At 39.1% G+C, this 18,109-nt stretch overlaps 1 protein-coding gene across 1 annotated transcript in view; it reads right to left on the reverse strand.

Moving 5' to 3' along the window:
- The window catches only part of ARMC2 (armadillo repeat containing 2), a 367,472-nt gene that overhangs the window by 154,972 nt on the left and 194,391 nt on the right, over nt 1-18,109 (reverse strand). Inside the window, exon 7 of the mRNA XM_029595303.1 lies at nt 1,999-2,103. Coding sequence (XP_029451163.1) covers nt 1,999-2,103 — 105 coding nt within the window. The remainder of the gene's footprint in view (nt 1-1,998; nt 2,104-18,109) is intronic.

Here is an 18,109-nt window from a genome sequence, read left to right on the forward strand (position 1 = left end):
TGAAAAGCACCGATCCCTGAGGCACTCCACTGTTTACTCTTTTCCACTGAGAAAATTGACCATTTAATCCTAATCCATTTCCTGTCTTTTAACCAGTTTGTATTCCACGAAAGGACATCTCCTCCTATCCCATTACTTTTTAGTTTTCTTAAAAGCCTCTCATGAGGGACTTTATCAAACGCCTTCTGAAAATCCAATTACACTACATCTACCGGTTCACCTTTATCCACATGTTTATTAACCCCTTCAAAAAAATTAATCAGATTTATTAGGCAAGACTTCCCTTGGGTAAATTCATGTTGACTGTGTTCCATTAAACCATGTCTTTCTATATGCTCTACGATTTTGATCTTGAGAATAGTTTCCACTATTTTTCCCGCACCGAAGTCAGTGGTCTATAGTTACCCGGATCGCTCCTGGAGCCTTTTTTAAAAATTGGGGTTACATTGGCCACCCTCCAGGCTTCAGGTTCAATGGATGATTTTAATGATAGGTTACAAATTTTAACTAATAGATCAGAAATTTCATTTTTTAGTTCCTTCAGTACCCTAGGTTGCATTCCATCCGGACCAGGTGATTTGCTACTCTTTAGTTTGTCAATCTGGCCTACTCATCTTCCAGGTTCACAATGATTTCGTTCAGTTCGTCTGACTCATCACTCCTGAAACCATCTCCGGAACTGGAATCTTCCTAACATCCTCATTAGTAAACACGGAAGCAAAGCATTCATTTAGTTTTTCTGCAATGGCCTTATCTTCCCTAAGAGCCCCTTTAACATCTCAGTCATCTAATGGTCCAGCCAACTCCCTCACAGGTTTTGTGCTATATTTTAAAAAGTTTTTATTATGAGTTTTTGCCTCTATGGCCAACTTCATTTCAAATTCTCTCTTCGCTTGCTTATCAATTTTTTACACTTAACTTGACAATGCTTATGTTTTATCCTATTTTCTTCAGATGGATCCTTCTTCCAATTTTTGAAAGATTTTTTTTGGCTAAAATAGCCTCTTTCACCTCACCTTTTAACCAGGACAGTAATCGTTTTGTCTTCCTTCCACCTTTCTTAATGTGTGGAATATATACAGACTGCGCCTCTAGGATTGTATTTTTAAACAATGTCCAAGCCTGTTGAACACTTTTAACCTTTGCAGCTGCACCTTTCAGTTTTTTCCTAACTATTTTCCTCATTTTATCAAAGCTTCCCTTTTGAAAGTTTAGTGTTAGAGCTGCAGATTTACTTATTGTCCCCCTTCCAGTTATTAGTTTAAATTTGATCATGTTATGATCACTGCTGCCAAGTGGCCCCACCACTGTTACCTCTCTCTCCAAATCCTGCATTCCACTAAGAAATAAATCTAAAATAGCTCCCTCTCTTGTTGGTTCCTGAACCAATTGCTCCATGAAGCAGTCATTTATTACATCCAGGAACTTTATGTCTTTAGCAAGTTCTGATGTTACATTTACCCAGTCAATATTGGGGTAATTGAAAGCTCCCATTATTACTGCACTGCCAAATTGGTTAGCTTCCCTGATTTCTCTAAGCATTTCATCATCTGTCTGACCATTTTGTCCAGGTGGACGGTAGTATACTCCTATCACTATATTCTTACCCAACACAGATGGGATTTCTACCCATGTAGATTCTACTGAGCATTTAGTCTCTTGTATGATCTTTATCCTGTTGGACTCTATACCTTCCCAGATATAAAGTGCCACACCCCCACCAAGTTGATCCTCCCTATCATTGCGATATAATTTGTACCCTGATATAGCACTGTCCCATTGGTTATCCTCCTTCCATGTTACTTTGCAGTGTTTTATGGTGCTGAGTTTACATAAGACTTGACCCATTTCTGACAGAATTTTCAGAGCCCCCAGGCTGATCTAGTCTCTTTTTAGCAATAATGCTGCTGTCTAAAGATTGCTTGTGTAGAATTTGTATATGATAGATGCATGATCTGTATTATCACTATTATTGGGTAATGGAGAATTGTTACTTACCAATATGAGCTGGCTCTAATTCATGCAGAACTGGAGCAATCTTTTCATTCCAGAAACCAGCTTCTTCTTTTGTTTCACTTTCAGATGAGGGCCCGGCATCTGAACCTTTAGAGAAAGAAATGTGAAAACATATTTCAGGGGAAATGACAGGAGTACGAAAAAAGCTCAATAAAATCCACCATTTCTCTATCACCATGCTATTGAATAACTGTTCTCTCTCTCTCATCCATAAGCAGTAGATAATAGAAACAATGAATAATTGTGCAAATGCACAGAAGCATATTCTGTTAACTTGGTGCATATTAAAGGTAAGGATTTTGTGTGGATAACTGGTTCCACACTATAACACACTACAATAACATCTAATGATGCTTAATACTATTTTTACAAATTTCTAATAAGAAAGGAATGCAGTACATTTGTTGGTAGAACGAAGCAAGGAGTCATTTATTTAAAATGATTTATTACCCTCAACAGTTTGGGGTGGGAAGCAAGAGAACATAATAAAATATAAAATACAAGCACACAGACAAAAGCAAAGCATAAAAACAAACAAAACTCTAACTCAAGCTCAGATAAATTATCTAAATCTGGGGTGCCTACTCTGGCAAACTGAATGCGTTCAAACAGTTTTTAAGGTCTTTTTGAAAGTTTGAGTTTCTGAAGTTTCCACAATAAACGCTGGAAGGGCATTCAATGCAATTGGTGCAGCTGCTGAAAAATCCTGGTCATGAGTTTCCCCAAGATGAGCATATTAAATTGTGAGAACATATAGAAGGCCTTGCTGGGAATATCTTAGCGCCTTTAAAGGGGCATACATTTGAAGAATTAAATTAATCTAACGTGTTTTGTCATTATTAAGGGGGTAATTTTCAAAGGAGTTACGCGCATAAATGTAACTACTATTGTAGCAATTTTCAAAAGCCATTTACTCACGTAAAGTGCACTTATGCGAATAAATCCTATGGACGATTCAATGGCATATATTGTAGCAATTTTCAAAAGCCCACTTACTCGAGTAAAGTGCATTTACATGCGTAAAACCCAGATTTACGCATGTAAATGCTTTTTAAAATCCGCCCCTAAGAGTTTATGAACAAGCAGAGCTATTTAAAAATCCATCCACCATTCCACTGGGAGCCACTGGTGGATGTGATGTGCTCCTGCATGGGTCCTGGACAACAAGCAGGCTGCAGCATTCTGGATTATTTGTAGAGGCTGAATTCTATTGGCAGGAAGGTTATGCTATAAGGAGCTGCAGTAGTCTAAAGGTGAGAAAACTAACATTTGCAAGACAGATTGAAAGTAATCAAGAGACAGAAATGGCTTCAGGTTTCTAAGCATTCTTAGTTTGTTAAATGACTATATCATAACAGACTATCTGTAGCAATACTGAAAGATGCTGATCAAGAATGACCCCAAATTTCTGACTTCCTTAACAATAGGTACCAAACAACCATTGAACTTAAAAGTTGAAGGAACATCAGTACATGGAAACCTGTTTAATAACATTAATTCTGTTTTATTTATATTCAGGACAATTCTGTTATGATGCGGCCATCATTTTATCGCTGAGAGTGACATACAAAGAAAATCAAAGGCTGCTCTCCAGGAAGATAATAGTGGGGAAAAAAAACCTATATCATTGCCATACATTTTATATGTTAAACCAAGAGTAGAAAGGAGCTGACATAGCAGAACCAGATATATACTGAAAAGTACAGTCGAAAGGGCTGAGCCCTGAGGAACTCCAGTCTTAAGTGGGTACGAAGTAGATGCATCTACATTTGCTATGTTTTGCTTCTTTTCTGATCTTGCAAATATGAGCAGAACCAGGAATGCACTGTCCCTGCTATCCCTGCCTCTGCATGGTTGTTTAATAACACCTGATAGTTAACGGTGTCAAATGCTGCCAAATGGATGTCTATTTCAACCAGGAGGACAAAGACAAAGATTAGCCACTTTACTAGTATACGGCCCTTTGCCCTCTCCAATGACTTTCAAGAGAGGGACAAAGCCAGAGTTCAGGGGGCAATAAGTATCACAAAGCTTATTTTGTACAATTTCCACAACTGAGAAAGAAAGAATTCCATAACAACTCATCACAAGGTGAAATGACTTTCCCACATGGAACATAAAGTCCCAGATATCTACAAATCGTAGCAATCTTATCACAGAAAAAGGTGACAAATTCATCTCCGGAGAAGGCAGAGTCAGGGATTACATTTCACCATCTGTGCCATGTAATATAAATACAAAAAGTGGGCAAAAAAAAATCTATGCTGCTGCTTCACAGGTTACCTGTTATTGAAGCTTGATTCTTTTCTTTGGGCTAATGCCATTTAAAAAAAATATAATCCTACCCTTATTCAGATATGATGGCTTCTCACACACTGGTGCTGTTAGAGGATCGGGCCAGCTTAGCCTGACTGGCCATTTTAAATACTCCTACTTGCCAGAAGTGAGGCTCAGTTTAAGCCAATGGAAACTGAGGTTTCCTCAGGCGATCATTTAATTGGCAGGTCCATCATGTCTGAATAAGGGTCTGGGCAGGAGTCTGGTCCATATTTACATATTTTTTTTAAATGCACATTTATTGTATGAAGATTGTCTCTGAGAAGTTTAGTGAACTCCAGCAGTGGTTTTGTTATTTTTTTTGTATAGTGCAATTATTCCCAAAGTTGTGACTTATAACCATCTTTAATTTATTAAGTAATGATTATGTGCTTTGTATGTTTAGTGTGCACGTTTGTGCTGAGCCTCCCTGATGAAGCCAAGCAGACAATACATGGATCCTGTAGGACACAGAAGTTAACACTGCTGAAGAAACATGGTTGAAAATCCTTTAACAGGATAATGCACACCGAAGCACTCCAGACATTGTTTTCAAAGACTTCATATGCCATTATGAGAGGATGCTGTTTTTGAAAGATTTCACATAAATTGAGATAAGTCTTTTGTCTGAGAATTTTGTAGTTTTCTAATACTCATAAGATCATAAGAAATTGCCATACTGGGACAGGCCAAGGGTCTATCAAGCCCAGCATCCTGTTTCCAATAGTGGCCAATCCAAGTACCTGGCAAGTACCCAAACACTAAGTAGATGTTATGTTTTGTAGGGTTTGGGTGAACCCTTGGACACTGTGGCAGCTGACCACGCCCACGGGGGGAAGTCCCGTGAGGGGCCACAGGTCAGGCTCAGCTCTGGACATACAAACACAGATTATATCTTTATTAAGACGGTTTGTGAAGCCACCAGACGTGGCGGAAGTGAGTAGAAGATGGAGCCCGGCCAGGCTAGTATTCCTCAGGGCGCTGGAACAGCGGTTCCTCCGGTAGCAGTGCAGTAGTGGAAAGAACTGAGAGAATGAGTGCAATAAGACATTCACAGAGTCCCCAGTATGGAGAAGCCCCGAGGTAGGGAGAGCTGGCCTTCGAGGAGCGAGTACCAGATCCCCGAGAGCAGAGACTCGTTGGCAAATACTCACGCAGCAGTTCCAAGTAGGAGATGGCACTGGTGCTGGAACAGAGGCAGGCCATCGAGGAGCGAGTACCTGGTCCCAGGGAAACAGCTCTGAGGAGTAGATGGTAGTAGTACTCACAGATGGTGTCTGTAGCGAATTCTTTCAAGTAGAAGAGGAGATGGACACAGGTAGCAAGTCAGGGAACATGGGCCCTCGAGGAGCAAGTACCGGTTCCTGATAGCGACCTGAAAGAAGCAGAGAAGCCCCCGAGGAGCGGGTACCCCTTTAGCAGCAAAGAGTCCAATAGAAGTTGAAGGCAGAGTAACTGGGTACAGAGAGCAAATCCCATCCATAGGAAATCCCTTGCTAACTCAACGGCTAGCAATAAACAGTAGGCTTAAATATCTGGGCAGCGTGACATCATCACAGGGGGAAGCCCCTGAGGTTCACGCCATAGAGGAAATAAGAATGAGGGCCGCACGGCATGCGCGCCCTAAGGTACCTGAGGAGCATGGCGGGAGGCAGCACCCAAGCCGGTCCGGACATTCGGCATCACGGGGACGCCGGAGAGGACGGCAGGCAGACGCCGCAGCAGCCAGACGTCCACAAGGAGCTGGAGTCGTCGCAGAAAAAGAAAGGTAGGTGGAGTGAAGCCATCGGGCAGCGACGGTTGCAACAGTAGATCCCATGCTACTAATGCCGGCAACAAGTAGTGGCTATTCCCTAAGTCAATTTGATTAATAGCAGTTTATGTACTTCTCCTACAGGAAGTTATCCAAACCTTTTTTAAACCCAGCTACACTAATTACTTAACTACATCCTCCTTCATGAATTCCAAAGCTTAATTGTGCTTTGAGTGAAAAATAATTTTGTTTTAAATGTGCTATTTGCTAACTTTATAGAGTGCCCCCTAGTCCTTGTATTATCTGAAAGAGTAGATAACCATTTTGCATTCACCCATTCGAGTCCTTTCATATTGTAGACCTCTATCATATCATCCCTCAGCCATTTCTTTTCCAAGCTGAAATCCCTAACCTCTTTAGCCTTTCCTCATTGAGGAGCCTTCTCTGGCACTTTATCATTTTGGTCACCCTACTCTGTACTTTCTCCAGTGCAACTATCTTTTTTTTTGAGACACAGCACCCAGTATTGCTCACAATATTCAAGGTACGATCTAACCATGGAGCCATACAGAGGCATTATGACATCCTCCATTATATTCATCATTCCTTTCCTAATAATTCCTAACATTGTTTGCTTTTTTGACTGCCGCAGCACACTGAGCCGACGATTTCAATGTATTATCCACTATGACGCCCAGATCTCTTTCCTGGGTGGTAGCTCCTAATATGGAACCTAACATTGTGTAATTATAGCATGGGTTATTTTTCCCTTGCATTTATCCACATTAAATTTAATCTGCCATTTGACCGCCCAATCTTCCAGTCTCACAAAGTCTTCCTGCAGTTATCAATAAGCTGCTTGTGATTTAAATACTCTGAATAATTGTGTCACCTGCAAATTTGATCACCTCACTCGTCATACCTCTTTCCAGATCATTTATAAATATATTTGAATGTATCTGTCCAAGTACAGATCCCTGAGGCACTCCACTATTCACCTTTTTCCACTAAGAAAATTGTCCATTTAATCCTACTCTGTTTCCTGTCTTTTAACTAGTTTGTAATCCACAAAAGGACATCTCCTCCTATCCTATTTCTTAGAAGCCTCTCATGTGGGACTTTGTCAAACCCCTTCTGAAAATCCAAATACACTACATCTACCGGTTCACCTTTATCCACATGTTTATTAACCCCTTCAAAAAAATGTAACAGATTTCTGAGGCGAGACTTCCCTTGGGTAAATCCATGCTGGCTGGGTCTCATTAAATCTATATGTTCTGTGATTTTATTCTTTATAATAGTTTCCATGATTTTTCCCAGGAATGAAGTCAGGCTCACTGGTCTATAGTTTCCTGAATCACCTCTGGAGCCCTTTTTAGATATCGGGGTTACACTGGCCACCCTCCAGTCTTCAGATACAATGGATGATTTTAATGATAGGTTACAAATTTTTACAAATAGACCTGAAATTTCATTTTTTAGTTATTTCAGAAGCCTGGGATGTATACCATTGGGTCCAGGTGATTTGCTACTCTTCAGTTTGTCAATCTGGCCTACTAATTCTTCCAGGTCGATCGTGATTTGGGTCAGTTCATCTGAATTGTTACCCTTGAAAACCTTCTCCGGAACGGGTTATCTCCCCAGCATACACCAAAGCAAATAATTCACTTAGTCTTTCTGCAATGGCCTTATCGTCCCTAAGTGCCCCTTTAACATCTCAATCATCTAACGTTCCGTCAGACTCCCTTGCAGGCTTCCTGCTTTGGATATAATTTTAAAAGTTTTTATTTTTTTGCCTCTATGGCCAACTCTTTTCAAATTCTCTCTTAGCCTGTTTTATCAATGTTTTTCATTTAACTTGCCAGTGCTTGTGCTTTTTTCTATTTTCTTCAGTTTGATCCTTCTTCCAATTTTTGAAGGAAGATCTTTTGACAAAAATAGCCTCTTTCACCTCACATTTTACCCATACAGGCAATTGTCTGGCCTTCCTTCCACCTTTCTTAATGCATGGAAAACATCTGGACTGTGCTTCTAAAATGTTTTTAACAATGACCATGCCTGTCGTACACACAACAGTAGAACCTTTCAGTTTTTTTGTAACTATTTTTCTAATTTTATCAGTTTCCTTTTTGAAAGTTTAGTGCTAGAGCCGTAGATTTATTTATTGTCCCCCTTCCAGTCATTAATTCAAATTTGATCATAAGAACATAAGAAATAGACATGCTGGGTCAGACCAAGGGTCCATCTAGCCCACAATCCTGTTACCAACAGAGACCAAACCAGGCGACAAGAACCTGGCAAGTACCAAACATTAAGAAGATCCCATGCTACTGATGCCAGTAATAGAGGCCATTCCCTAACTCAACTTGATTAATAGCAGTTAATGGACTTCTCCTCCAAGAACTTATCCAGACCTTTTTTAAACCCAGCTACACTAACCACATCCTCTGGCAACAAATTCCAGAGCTTAATTGTGCATTGAGTGAAAAAGAATTTTCTCCGATTAGTCTTAAATGTGCTACTTACTAACTTCATGGAGTGCCCCCTAGTCCTATTATCCGAAAGTATAAATAATCAATTCACATCTACTCGTTCAAAACCTCTCATGATTTTAAAGACCTCTATCATATCCCCCCCCTCAGCTGTCTCTTCTCCAAGTTGAACAGCCCTAACCTCTTCAGCCTTTCCTCATAGGGGAGCTGTTCCATCCACTTAGATTGTAACCCTTCTGGGGATAGGGAAATACCTACATTACCTGAATGTAATCTGCTTTGAAGTGCTGAAAAAAGTGCGAAAAGCAGAATAAATAAATCATTTTGGTCACCCTTCTCTGTACCTTCTCCATCGTAACTATATCTTTTTTGAGATGTGGCAACCAGAATTATACACATTATTCAAGGTGCAGTCTCACCATGGAGCGATACAGAGGCATGATGACATTTTCCGTTTTGTTAACCATTCTCTTCTTAATAATTCCTAACATTTTGTTTGCTTTTTTGACTGCTATAGCACACTGAGCCGACGATTTCAAAGTATTATCCACTATGATGCCTAGATCTTTTTCCTGGGTGGTAGATCCTAATACTGAACCTAACATCATGTAACTAAAGCAAGGGTTATTTTTCCCTATATGCAACACCTTGCACTTGTCCACATTAAATTTCATCTGCCATTTGGATGCCCAATCTTCCAGTCTTGCAAGGTTCCCTGCAATGTATCACAATCTGCTTGTAATTTAACTACTCTGAATAATTTTGTATCATCTGCAAATCTGATAACCTCACTCGTCGAATTCCTTTCCAGAGCATTTATAAATATATTGAAAAGCACCGGTCCAAGTACAGATCCCCAAGGCACTCCACTGATTACCCTTTTCCACTGAGAAAACTGACCATTTAATTCTACTCTGTTTCCTGTCTTTTAACCAGTTTGTAATCCACGAAAGGACATCACCTCCTATCCCATGACTTTTTAGTTTTCTTAGAAACCTCTCGAGGGACTTTGTCAAATGCCTTCTGAAAATCCAAGCAGCCCCAACCACTGTTACCTCACCAATTCCCGTGCTCCACTATTAATTAGATCTAAAATAGCTCCCTCTCTTGTCAGTTCCCAAACCAATTGCTACTTAATGTTGTCATTTATTCCATCTAGGAACTATTTCTCTAGCATGTCCTCATGGTACCTAGTCAATATTGGGGTAAATGATGATTTACGATTTTGTGCTATTGATCATATATCGCCACACTGGCGTGGTGGCAATCAGGAAAGACTGCTATTGCAGTCAGAGCAGCGATGGATTTATAGACTGGACACGGTTGCACCTGCTGGTCTAAATACAGAACAGGATTTGCATGTTTTCCTGGGATGAACATATTTTTGAGGCATTCTTTTCATTTTTCAGAAAGACGAGTTCCATTCTATGTTACGTATTTGATGACGTCATGTGAGAGTTGAGAATTTAAAGACGCGAGCCTCAGCTTCAGTTCCTCCTCCGTTTCCATGCTGTGATGTTTTGAGACGTATGGTCCTTTTTAAATGGTAGCCTTTGCGAACTTCAAAGATAAGTATCTTTTCATCTTCCTATTTAAATAATTTTTCTAAAGTCTCTTTTGTGTCATCTATAGGATAAAGTGACGACAATAGGAATCGGATGATAACAAGCCCTTTATTAAAACGCCCGACTCTGGCCGAGTTTCGCTCCCTTGCACAGAGCTGCCTCAGGGGCAATTCATTTTACCAGGACTTGATTTGATCAATGCAGAAAATATCGTATTGATTGTACCTTCGGTGCCGATGTGTTCTCACTCGAATAGACTTTCTCTAATCAGCATAGTATTGCTACGTAATAGCTGCTTTGAAGTCAAAACGTTCTGTACATGACAAATTTAAAATGACGAGCCGTATCTTAGCTAGTCAAGTCTATAGGATAAAGACTCTGTGTCCACGATTTCTGTATGCCCCTGAAGAAGCTTTTTTAAGCGAAACACTGGCCGTGTTGGGCCATATTATACTTGGATTTAAAGAGTCTATCCGTTAACATCGTTTTTAAGATGGAGGACTATTTTTAAGAAAATATAAAAGTTATACGGAAAAATATATTTTCTGAAGCATTAAAGTATGATGAAGGTGAATGATTAGAAGACCGGTTGGTGTCTTGTTTAAAGTCACACAACGTCATGCTTGCTGACACCTTCTTAGGCTAATAATATTTCAATATTGCTTTGGGTTCCACATTTTTGTGTGTGTATATATGGTAAATGAAATCTCCCATTATTACTGCATTGCCAACTGGTTAGCTTCCTTAACTTCTCTTAGCATTTCATCATCCATCTCCTCATTTTGGCCAGGTGGTAGTATACTCCTATTGCTATACTCTTCCACAATACACAATGGATTTCTACCCATAAAGATTCTATTGTGCATTTAGTCTCTTGCAGAAAAGTAACCAAGAATTTACTTTGATTTGGATACGGTGAACACTATTGGATGAAGTATTTTCCTACCTAGGCATATTTAAAAGAACTTTTTGGACTTTGCACTTTTTTGAAGGGAACTTTTATACTGTTCAACACTTAGGATTGAGAAATTATGTCTTTATGAATTGAAATATGCCACAGTGACTAATCTTACTAAGTGCTTTTTGTATGTGATGATTATGAGCAAATGGCCCAACCTTCTTTTAAGATTTTGAACGTTGGCCTATGTATAAATATACTTTCACTTACTTTGACTTAGATTTAACATGTATACTGAGTAGTATTGTAATATAATTCAAAATTGTATTTTGGGAAATTGTGCTTACTTTTTAACACTCTTCTCTGGACATCTTGATATATATATATATATATATAGTGTTAAAGTATGCATCATTCTAAACAGTTCATGCAGATTATTAATAACAGCAGATTTTAGCTGAATAAGCAACTCTTTGTATTCTCATTTTTGCTTCTATAGGAGGTTAGTATAGGTTGATAAAACTAAATTACAAAGATTTTTAGACTTTTGCATCTTCTTTCTGCTCTGAGAAATGAATGCTTAGCAATTAACAGGGAGCTGATATGTACGCGACTTCAGAGATGCTAGATGAACAGTCTTTCTTTTGAGGGACTCAAACCAGTGGTTGACCAATACTTTTAAATTCCTAGAGAAACAATCATCTATCAAATGTAATAGTCTAAAGGCCGCAGGTTCAAAATGTTTATGCATCATTATTACAAGCTGCTCAAATCTCTGTAACACCTCTAAACCAGCCAATGTCACTTTAAAAGAGATTAGGAAATGGCATGACCAGGGAATCAAAGTAATTCTAAAAGGTACGCTCATAACTGCATAGGGCAGAATACAAGAAAAACAGATCCAAAATATGCTCATGTTTGTGAGTCACCTAGTTGACTAGCTGCCTCCAGCCAAAAGCAGCTGTTGCATCCAACAGTGACTTACAGGAGGGTAGAGAATGAAAGTACAGGGTAAATGCAGATGAGAATGAATTTACTCAATCCTACATTTAAGAAGTAATATCTCAAAGAGATAGTAACTCAATAATATACCTGGACTTGACCAACATTACTCAAATAATGATTTTATTTATGAAATTGTAACCGAACTTTATTGGCACCTGTTAGAATGTACGATATCCTACATTTACTTACCTTAGTCTATGTGCCTATTTGTAAACCGTTGCGATGGTATATAACTTAGCGACGGTATAGAAAAGTTTTTAAATAAATAAATAAATATAAGAATTGAAAACTCCTAAAAGAATAGTGTGGTGTAAATCAGATTGCATCCCCATAGTATGTTCAATTAAAGGAGATATGCTATGGATAAGATGCCCACTGGGACAATAAACAAGACACAAATTCACAACTGGAGATACAAGAAGAATCAAGGTTCATCAATAATGATTTTATCAGATGAAAACTTCAACCAAGCTTTTAGAAACAGCCAGTCCACAGTATCTTCTGGATATCCGAGATTGCGCAGACACTGAATAATCAGGAGTCGAAAGGTAATGTCATTACTAGTGAGCCAAGATTTAGTGAGGAAAAGGCAGTCAGGAGATGTATGCTACATTTGGTCATGGATAGCAGGAATGGTTTTCTTGATCAAGTGCATACTAAGCACCAGACAGTCCAAACTGGCAACAGGCAAAAAAGATCTGGAACTGGAACTAAATTTCCAAAGTTCCTTTCAAGCCTCATCGAAAGTAAATTTTGCAAAGCACCGTACCTAACATCCAGCGACTACGGGATCATCTTCAGCAGCATGGAATCTACCATAATAATTGGTATGCGAAAGAAAAAGCAATTAATTCCTCAAGCACGCCAGAAGCCATGCCCAAAGGGGCTCTTTTGTTGTGCTTTGTGTGCGTGCACCCAGGGCTTTTGTCGTCACCCCCAATGGCACAGAGATGGGAGAAACACAAGCAAGCTCAGAAGATTTTTCCACCATGACAGTTCTGATATTACATTTACAAAGGAGCACAGGGTCTCAGAGGAGGACTAAATAGTGACTCCAGGATACACAAATTTCTGAATACACATAAAAACAAAAAACTCACATGTGCATCAACCAGCTGCGAAACAACTGATGAAATCATACAATATGTACAATGAATGTGTAAATGTCCCATTGCCACAATAACATCAGCATGTCTAAAGTCAGGTTACCAATTAGCCTAGAGCAAAGCATGCATCTGAGCTGCTGAAGTGATTCAGCCCTTTACTAAAGAGGCAGGCAGCTGGAGTCTCACTCCTCACTTGTCATTTTATGGTTTTTTGTCACTCTACTATTGTGGGGGTGCACAGTTCCATTCCTGGAGGGCTGCAAACATAGTAACATAGTTAAATGATGGCAGATAAAGACCATCCAGTCTGCCCAGCAAATTGCTTAGGGTAATAACTGCCACTCTGTGCAGGTTACTCAGATGTCCTCTGTACAGGAAAGTAATTGCTACTCAGTGCAGCTATTCCAACGCAGAAATGTTAACTTTAGGTATAACAGCTATCACCCTAATTCTTCTTTTACATTCTAGACTCTGAGACCCTGTACTCCTCTGTTTGTCCCATGCCCTTTTGAACTCCATTACCGTTGTCTTCACCACCTCTGTGAAGAAAAATTCCCCGACCCCTAATTTTACAACTGCCTTTCAATCTGAAAAGATTTTATTTTTGTGCATTAATTCCTTTCAGGTATTTGAAAGCTGTATCATATCTCCCCATTGCTCTTCTCCTCCAGGGTACACATATTTAGGTCCTCCAATCTCCTCTCATAAGTCTTCCGGTACAGACCCCACACCATTTTGGTTGCCCTTATCCTTTTATGAGATGCAGTCTACTCCAGATGAGGTCTCACCATCACATCCTCTCTCTTGCTTGTTGTGCCTCTCTCTATGCAGCCCAACATCCCTCTGGCCTTAGCTACTGCCTTGTCACAGTACTTATTACTTTCAGATCATCAATAACAAGGGTTCTAAGGCATGGGATTCTGGAATGTGGGCAGGCCAGACTCCCATCTCCAGCCCCAGCAGTGACTCAGAAGATTGAGGACAGAGAAAAAATGTTGCTGGGAGATCTTCAAAGAGGCTTCCTAACTATAGAGAATGTCAGAGGTACATAAAAAATTATTTTGGGCAAAAGTTCAACACTCTAGAGGTAGGAATCAATGAAGATTGTTTGAGACTACGGGTGGTGAGGAGAGAAAATGAACAAAGGACTCTAATATAGAGTATTTATGAGACTTGGGCCCAGACTATTTAACTCACTATTTTCTGGGGAATAAAGACAATTGTATAGCCACCAAAAGAGGCACATCAGAGAAAAGACAGTGACTTCATGACAGTGGGACCACCGGGATTTTGGATTGTATAGTCAAAGCATCTGGCCTGAATGTGGTAATTACACTACAAGTACTCAAACAGAAATGGAATCACATAGTCTTAACTCAGGTATCATGGCACCACTGATTCTGGTAACCCTTAGGACTTCAATTAATGCACCACGGTATCATACTGACCAGGTATAGGAAATAGATTTTTCAGTAAGCAAACAGACTAATGTGTAGCTTTAAAGTCTACAATCCTGAAGATGTAACCGCTAGTTCATGTAGATTTAATCCTTATTCTGAAGATGTAAACTTATTATGAAGACTGTAATCTGTAAGCATTTGTATTTATTATAAGAATTTGTATTTATTATTTAGCTATTTACATTGTTCTGTTACCACTTGGTCCTATTCTCTCCTTTACCTCAAGTTCTAAGTTCCTACAAAGTTAGCCTTGTTATTTAGACCCACTTGTTTGATGTAATTGTTTGATGTAATTTTCCAATCTTGGTTCTGTGTAAACCGAAGTGGTATGCACTAGTACATGAACTCCGGTATATAAAAGCCTTTAAATAAATAAATAAATGGGGCACAGCATTAAAAAAAAAATTCATAAAAGATCCATTTAAAATGTAAAGAGTAGTCAGGCTGGTCTATTTTTTTAAACCACAAGGTGAATATTATTCTGATTATCCACACTAGTTTCTGATATCTGGGAACTGAACATCGAGTATCGCTGTCAAGTGAAATGCTTGAGGGTGGCTTGCTGCTTTACATGCTAATGATATTTGATGTTTTTAATGTTTGTGGGTAAAGGTGGATTGGGTTGTGCTGATTTTTGTATCATTGTGTTTGGGTGGTAAATGAGTTGGCTGTTATGGTGGTTTTGGAACTGTATTTTATATTTCTTTGATATGCTAGTTTAATATATTTGTGTGTTTTGCATTTAACCTAATATTGTACACTACTTGGGAGTGCATTTCTTTATGGAAGAAATGGCACATGGATATGATTAAATACTGTACATTTTACATGTGAACTCCATCATAATAGCACAAAATTCAGTGTTTATACAGAGCTTGATAATAAGCAGACTGATCAGCGGATATTCAGCATAGCATACCTAGGTAAATGATCTGCTGAAAATGCTTGGCTAAGCATAACTTTAGGGCAGGTATTTTTCTGATCAGACTTACCCAGCTTTAGCCAGTAAGTGCTGAATATCAGAATTTATTTGTAGTATTTATATACGTTTGTTCGGAAGTCAATCACAAAGGTTTACAAAGTAGAAATAAACATAACAGTTATATAAAAATTCATATAATACAAAGTGAAATCATGTTAAAATAAAAAACAGGCAAAACAAGAATAAAATATTCTGAGATAAAATAACACACCAAAAGAAATAGTTAAAATATAAAAAATATATAAAAATAAAAGGAAGGTAAAAAGTAAGAGCCTCCCTCCTAGTCTAAAGTCAGAACATCCTCTAGACCGAAGTAAAAAACTGCCTTAGCTAGACATTGTTCTCAAAAGCTAGTTTAAAAAGCCAAGTCTTCAGTCCTTTCTGACAAACAAAAAGTCTTTTTTTGCAGCCTTAATTCCTTGGGCATAGAATTCCATAATTTAGGACCGGCTACTGAAATAGATCTCTTTCTTACCTCCCTCAGGTGTGCGCTGCGAACCGAAGAACTATCAAAAAGCCTTTGAGGATCTTAAGTTCTTTTGAAGTTGAATTTAGCCATTCAACCTTTTCATTGTACACTGTTTTATGTAATAAACATAATACTTTAAAATCTATCCTATATTTTATCGGTAGCTAGAACTCACCAGCTAAACTTTAAGCCTTAACCCTAAAAATTCCTCTGTCGCCACCTCTCTTTATTCAGTTAAATTTGATGTGGGCAATGAGATACCCGGACAAAATGTAGCCAGAGATAGGGGAAAATTTGAAATGTTGGGGGTTTTGCCAGGTAACTTTGGGAGTTACCTTCAGAAAAAGAGCCAAGGCCTAGTTATTCAATCAGGCCTTCCCCTAATTCCATCTGATTTGGTGACAAGTAGAGAAAAAATTAAGAGACTGTCTATTACTTGATTACTGGATCTTGATCTTGAGAACACTGCATCACCACAGATCTTACTCAGTGACTCTCATGAAATTGGGCTCCCCTATCCATTTCTTTTTTAAGCTCCCTGCACCTCTCACCTTATCTTTCCATCCCTCGTTTTTGTTCCCTTTTAGATTAATTTTGTATTATATTAAGACAATTTTAAATGTATTTGTAATCCACTTTCAGATTTGGTAAGGAAGAAATATCAAAAGTCTATAAATAACTAGCTGTTGTAATTACTGAAAAGTTTAGAGACCCTCTTTGATATGAACTACAAACACACTCAAGTCCTTTACTATATATTTAGGGGTACATTTTTAAAGGCGGGTGGACAGAGGGAACTTCCCTATCCCCCTAACCTATCCTTCCTCCCTTTTCCCCTCTCCTCCCCGACCCCTAAACCCACCCTAACTAAACCAATTTTTTCTGTTTTGGAACTTACTCACTCTACAGAGCAGGAGTAAGTTCCATGCTCTGACTGGCTGCCGGCGCGCACTGGCCTGGCCGGCTCCCACCACACCCTCACCCAGACCCCGCCCCTTTTTAAAGGCCCAGTACTTCCACGCCTATCAGGAGATACATGCGTGGCCGGGCCGCTCTGAAAATGCATGGCCACGTCCATATCTCCTGGAATTTGCACGTGCCAGCCTTTTAAAACGCCCCTGTTAGTGTAAAATACTTTAGTACAAGTATCTGAAAACTTCCCAAAATTAGCAAGACTGTTCCTGCTCTTTGGAACTCTATGCCCCCCGACCTTCGCTTAGAGCCATGTACACAAAAATTCAAAAAGAAACTTAAGACATGGCTCTTCAAACAGCCATACCCAGAATAGACCTCGTCCTATCCTGACACTGCATTTTATCTCCTTGTATATTCAGTCATTTTTCCTTGTACAGCATATATTGTTACTTTTCCCTGTACAGTATTTTATCACCTTGTATAAAAAATTACTTCTCCGTGTTTCTTTGGACACAGCGTTCTGTGTCCCTTGTTTTCTCCTGTTCTCCCCACCCTTGTTATTTGTAACTTTGTTAAGTTCTCTGTAAACCGATATGATGTACCCACGAATACTGGTATATAAAAACTGTAAAATAAAAAATAAATAGACATGTTTTGGGGGGATAGAGGCCAAAGGGAGCAATTGTATCTTAGCAAAAAAAAAACAAAAAAAAACCAAACAAGCAAACTGTTACACTCCACTGCTATTCTGTTACTGGTCAGCATGCCTCTTTTCCCAATGTGAGCACAGACCAGTAACTACAGGTCAGTGAGCCTTATTTTAGTGGTGAGAAAATTAATGGAACCACTACTAAACGACAGGCATCAGATACATAATAGATAACAGCAGATAAGGACCAGTTGACCTAGTCTGCTCAGTTCTCATCTGCGTCAAAATTGGAGCTGACCAATCACCAATCAATGTGGATAACACATTGAAATAGTCTGTTCAGTGTGCTGCAGCAGTCAAATAAAGCAAACAATGTTGGGAATTATTAGAAAGGGAATGGTGAATAAAACAGAAAATGTCATAATGCCTCTGTATCGCTCCATGGTGAGACTGCATCTTGAATACTGTGTACAATGCTGATCG

This window comes from Rhinatrema bivittatum, chromosome 3 (genome assembly GCF_901001135.1).
Source record: "Rhinatrema bivittatum chromosome 3, aRhiBiv1.1, whole genome shotgun sequence".
NCBI lineage: Eukaryota > Metazoa > Chordata > Amphibia > Gymnophiona > Rhinatrematidae > Rhinatrema > Rhinatrema bivittatum.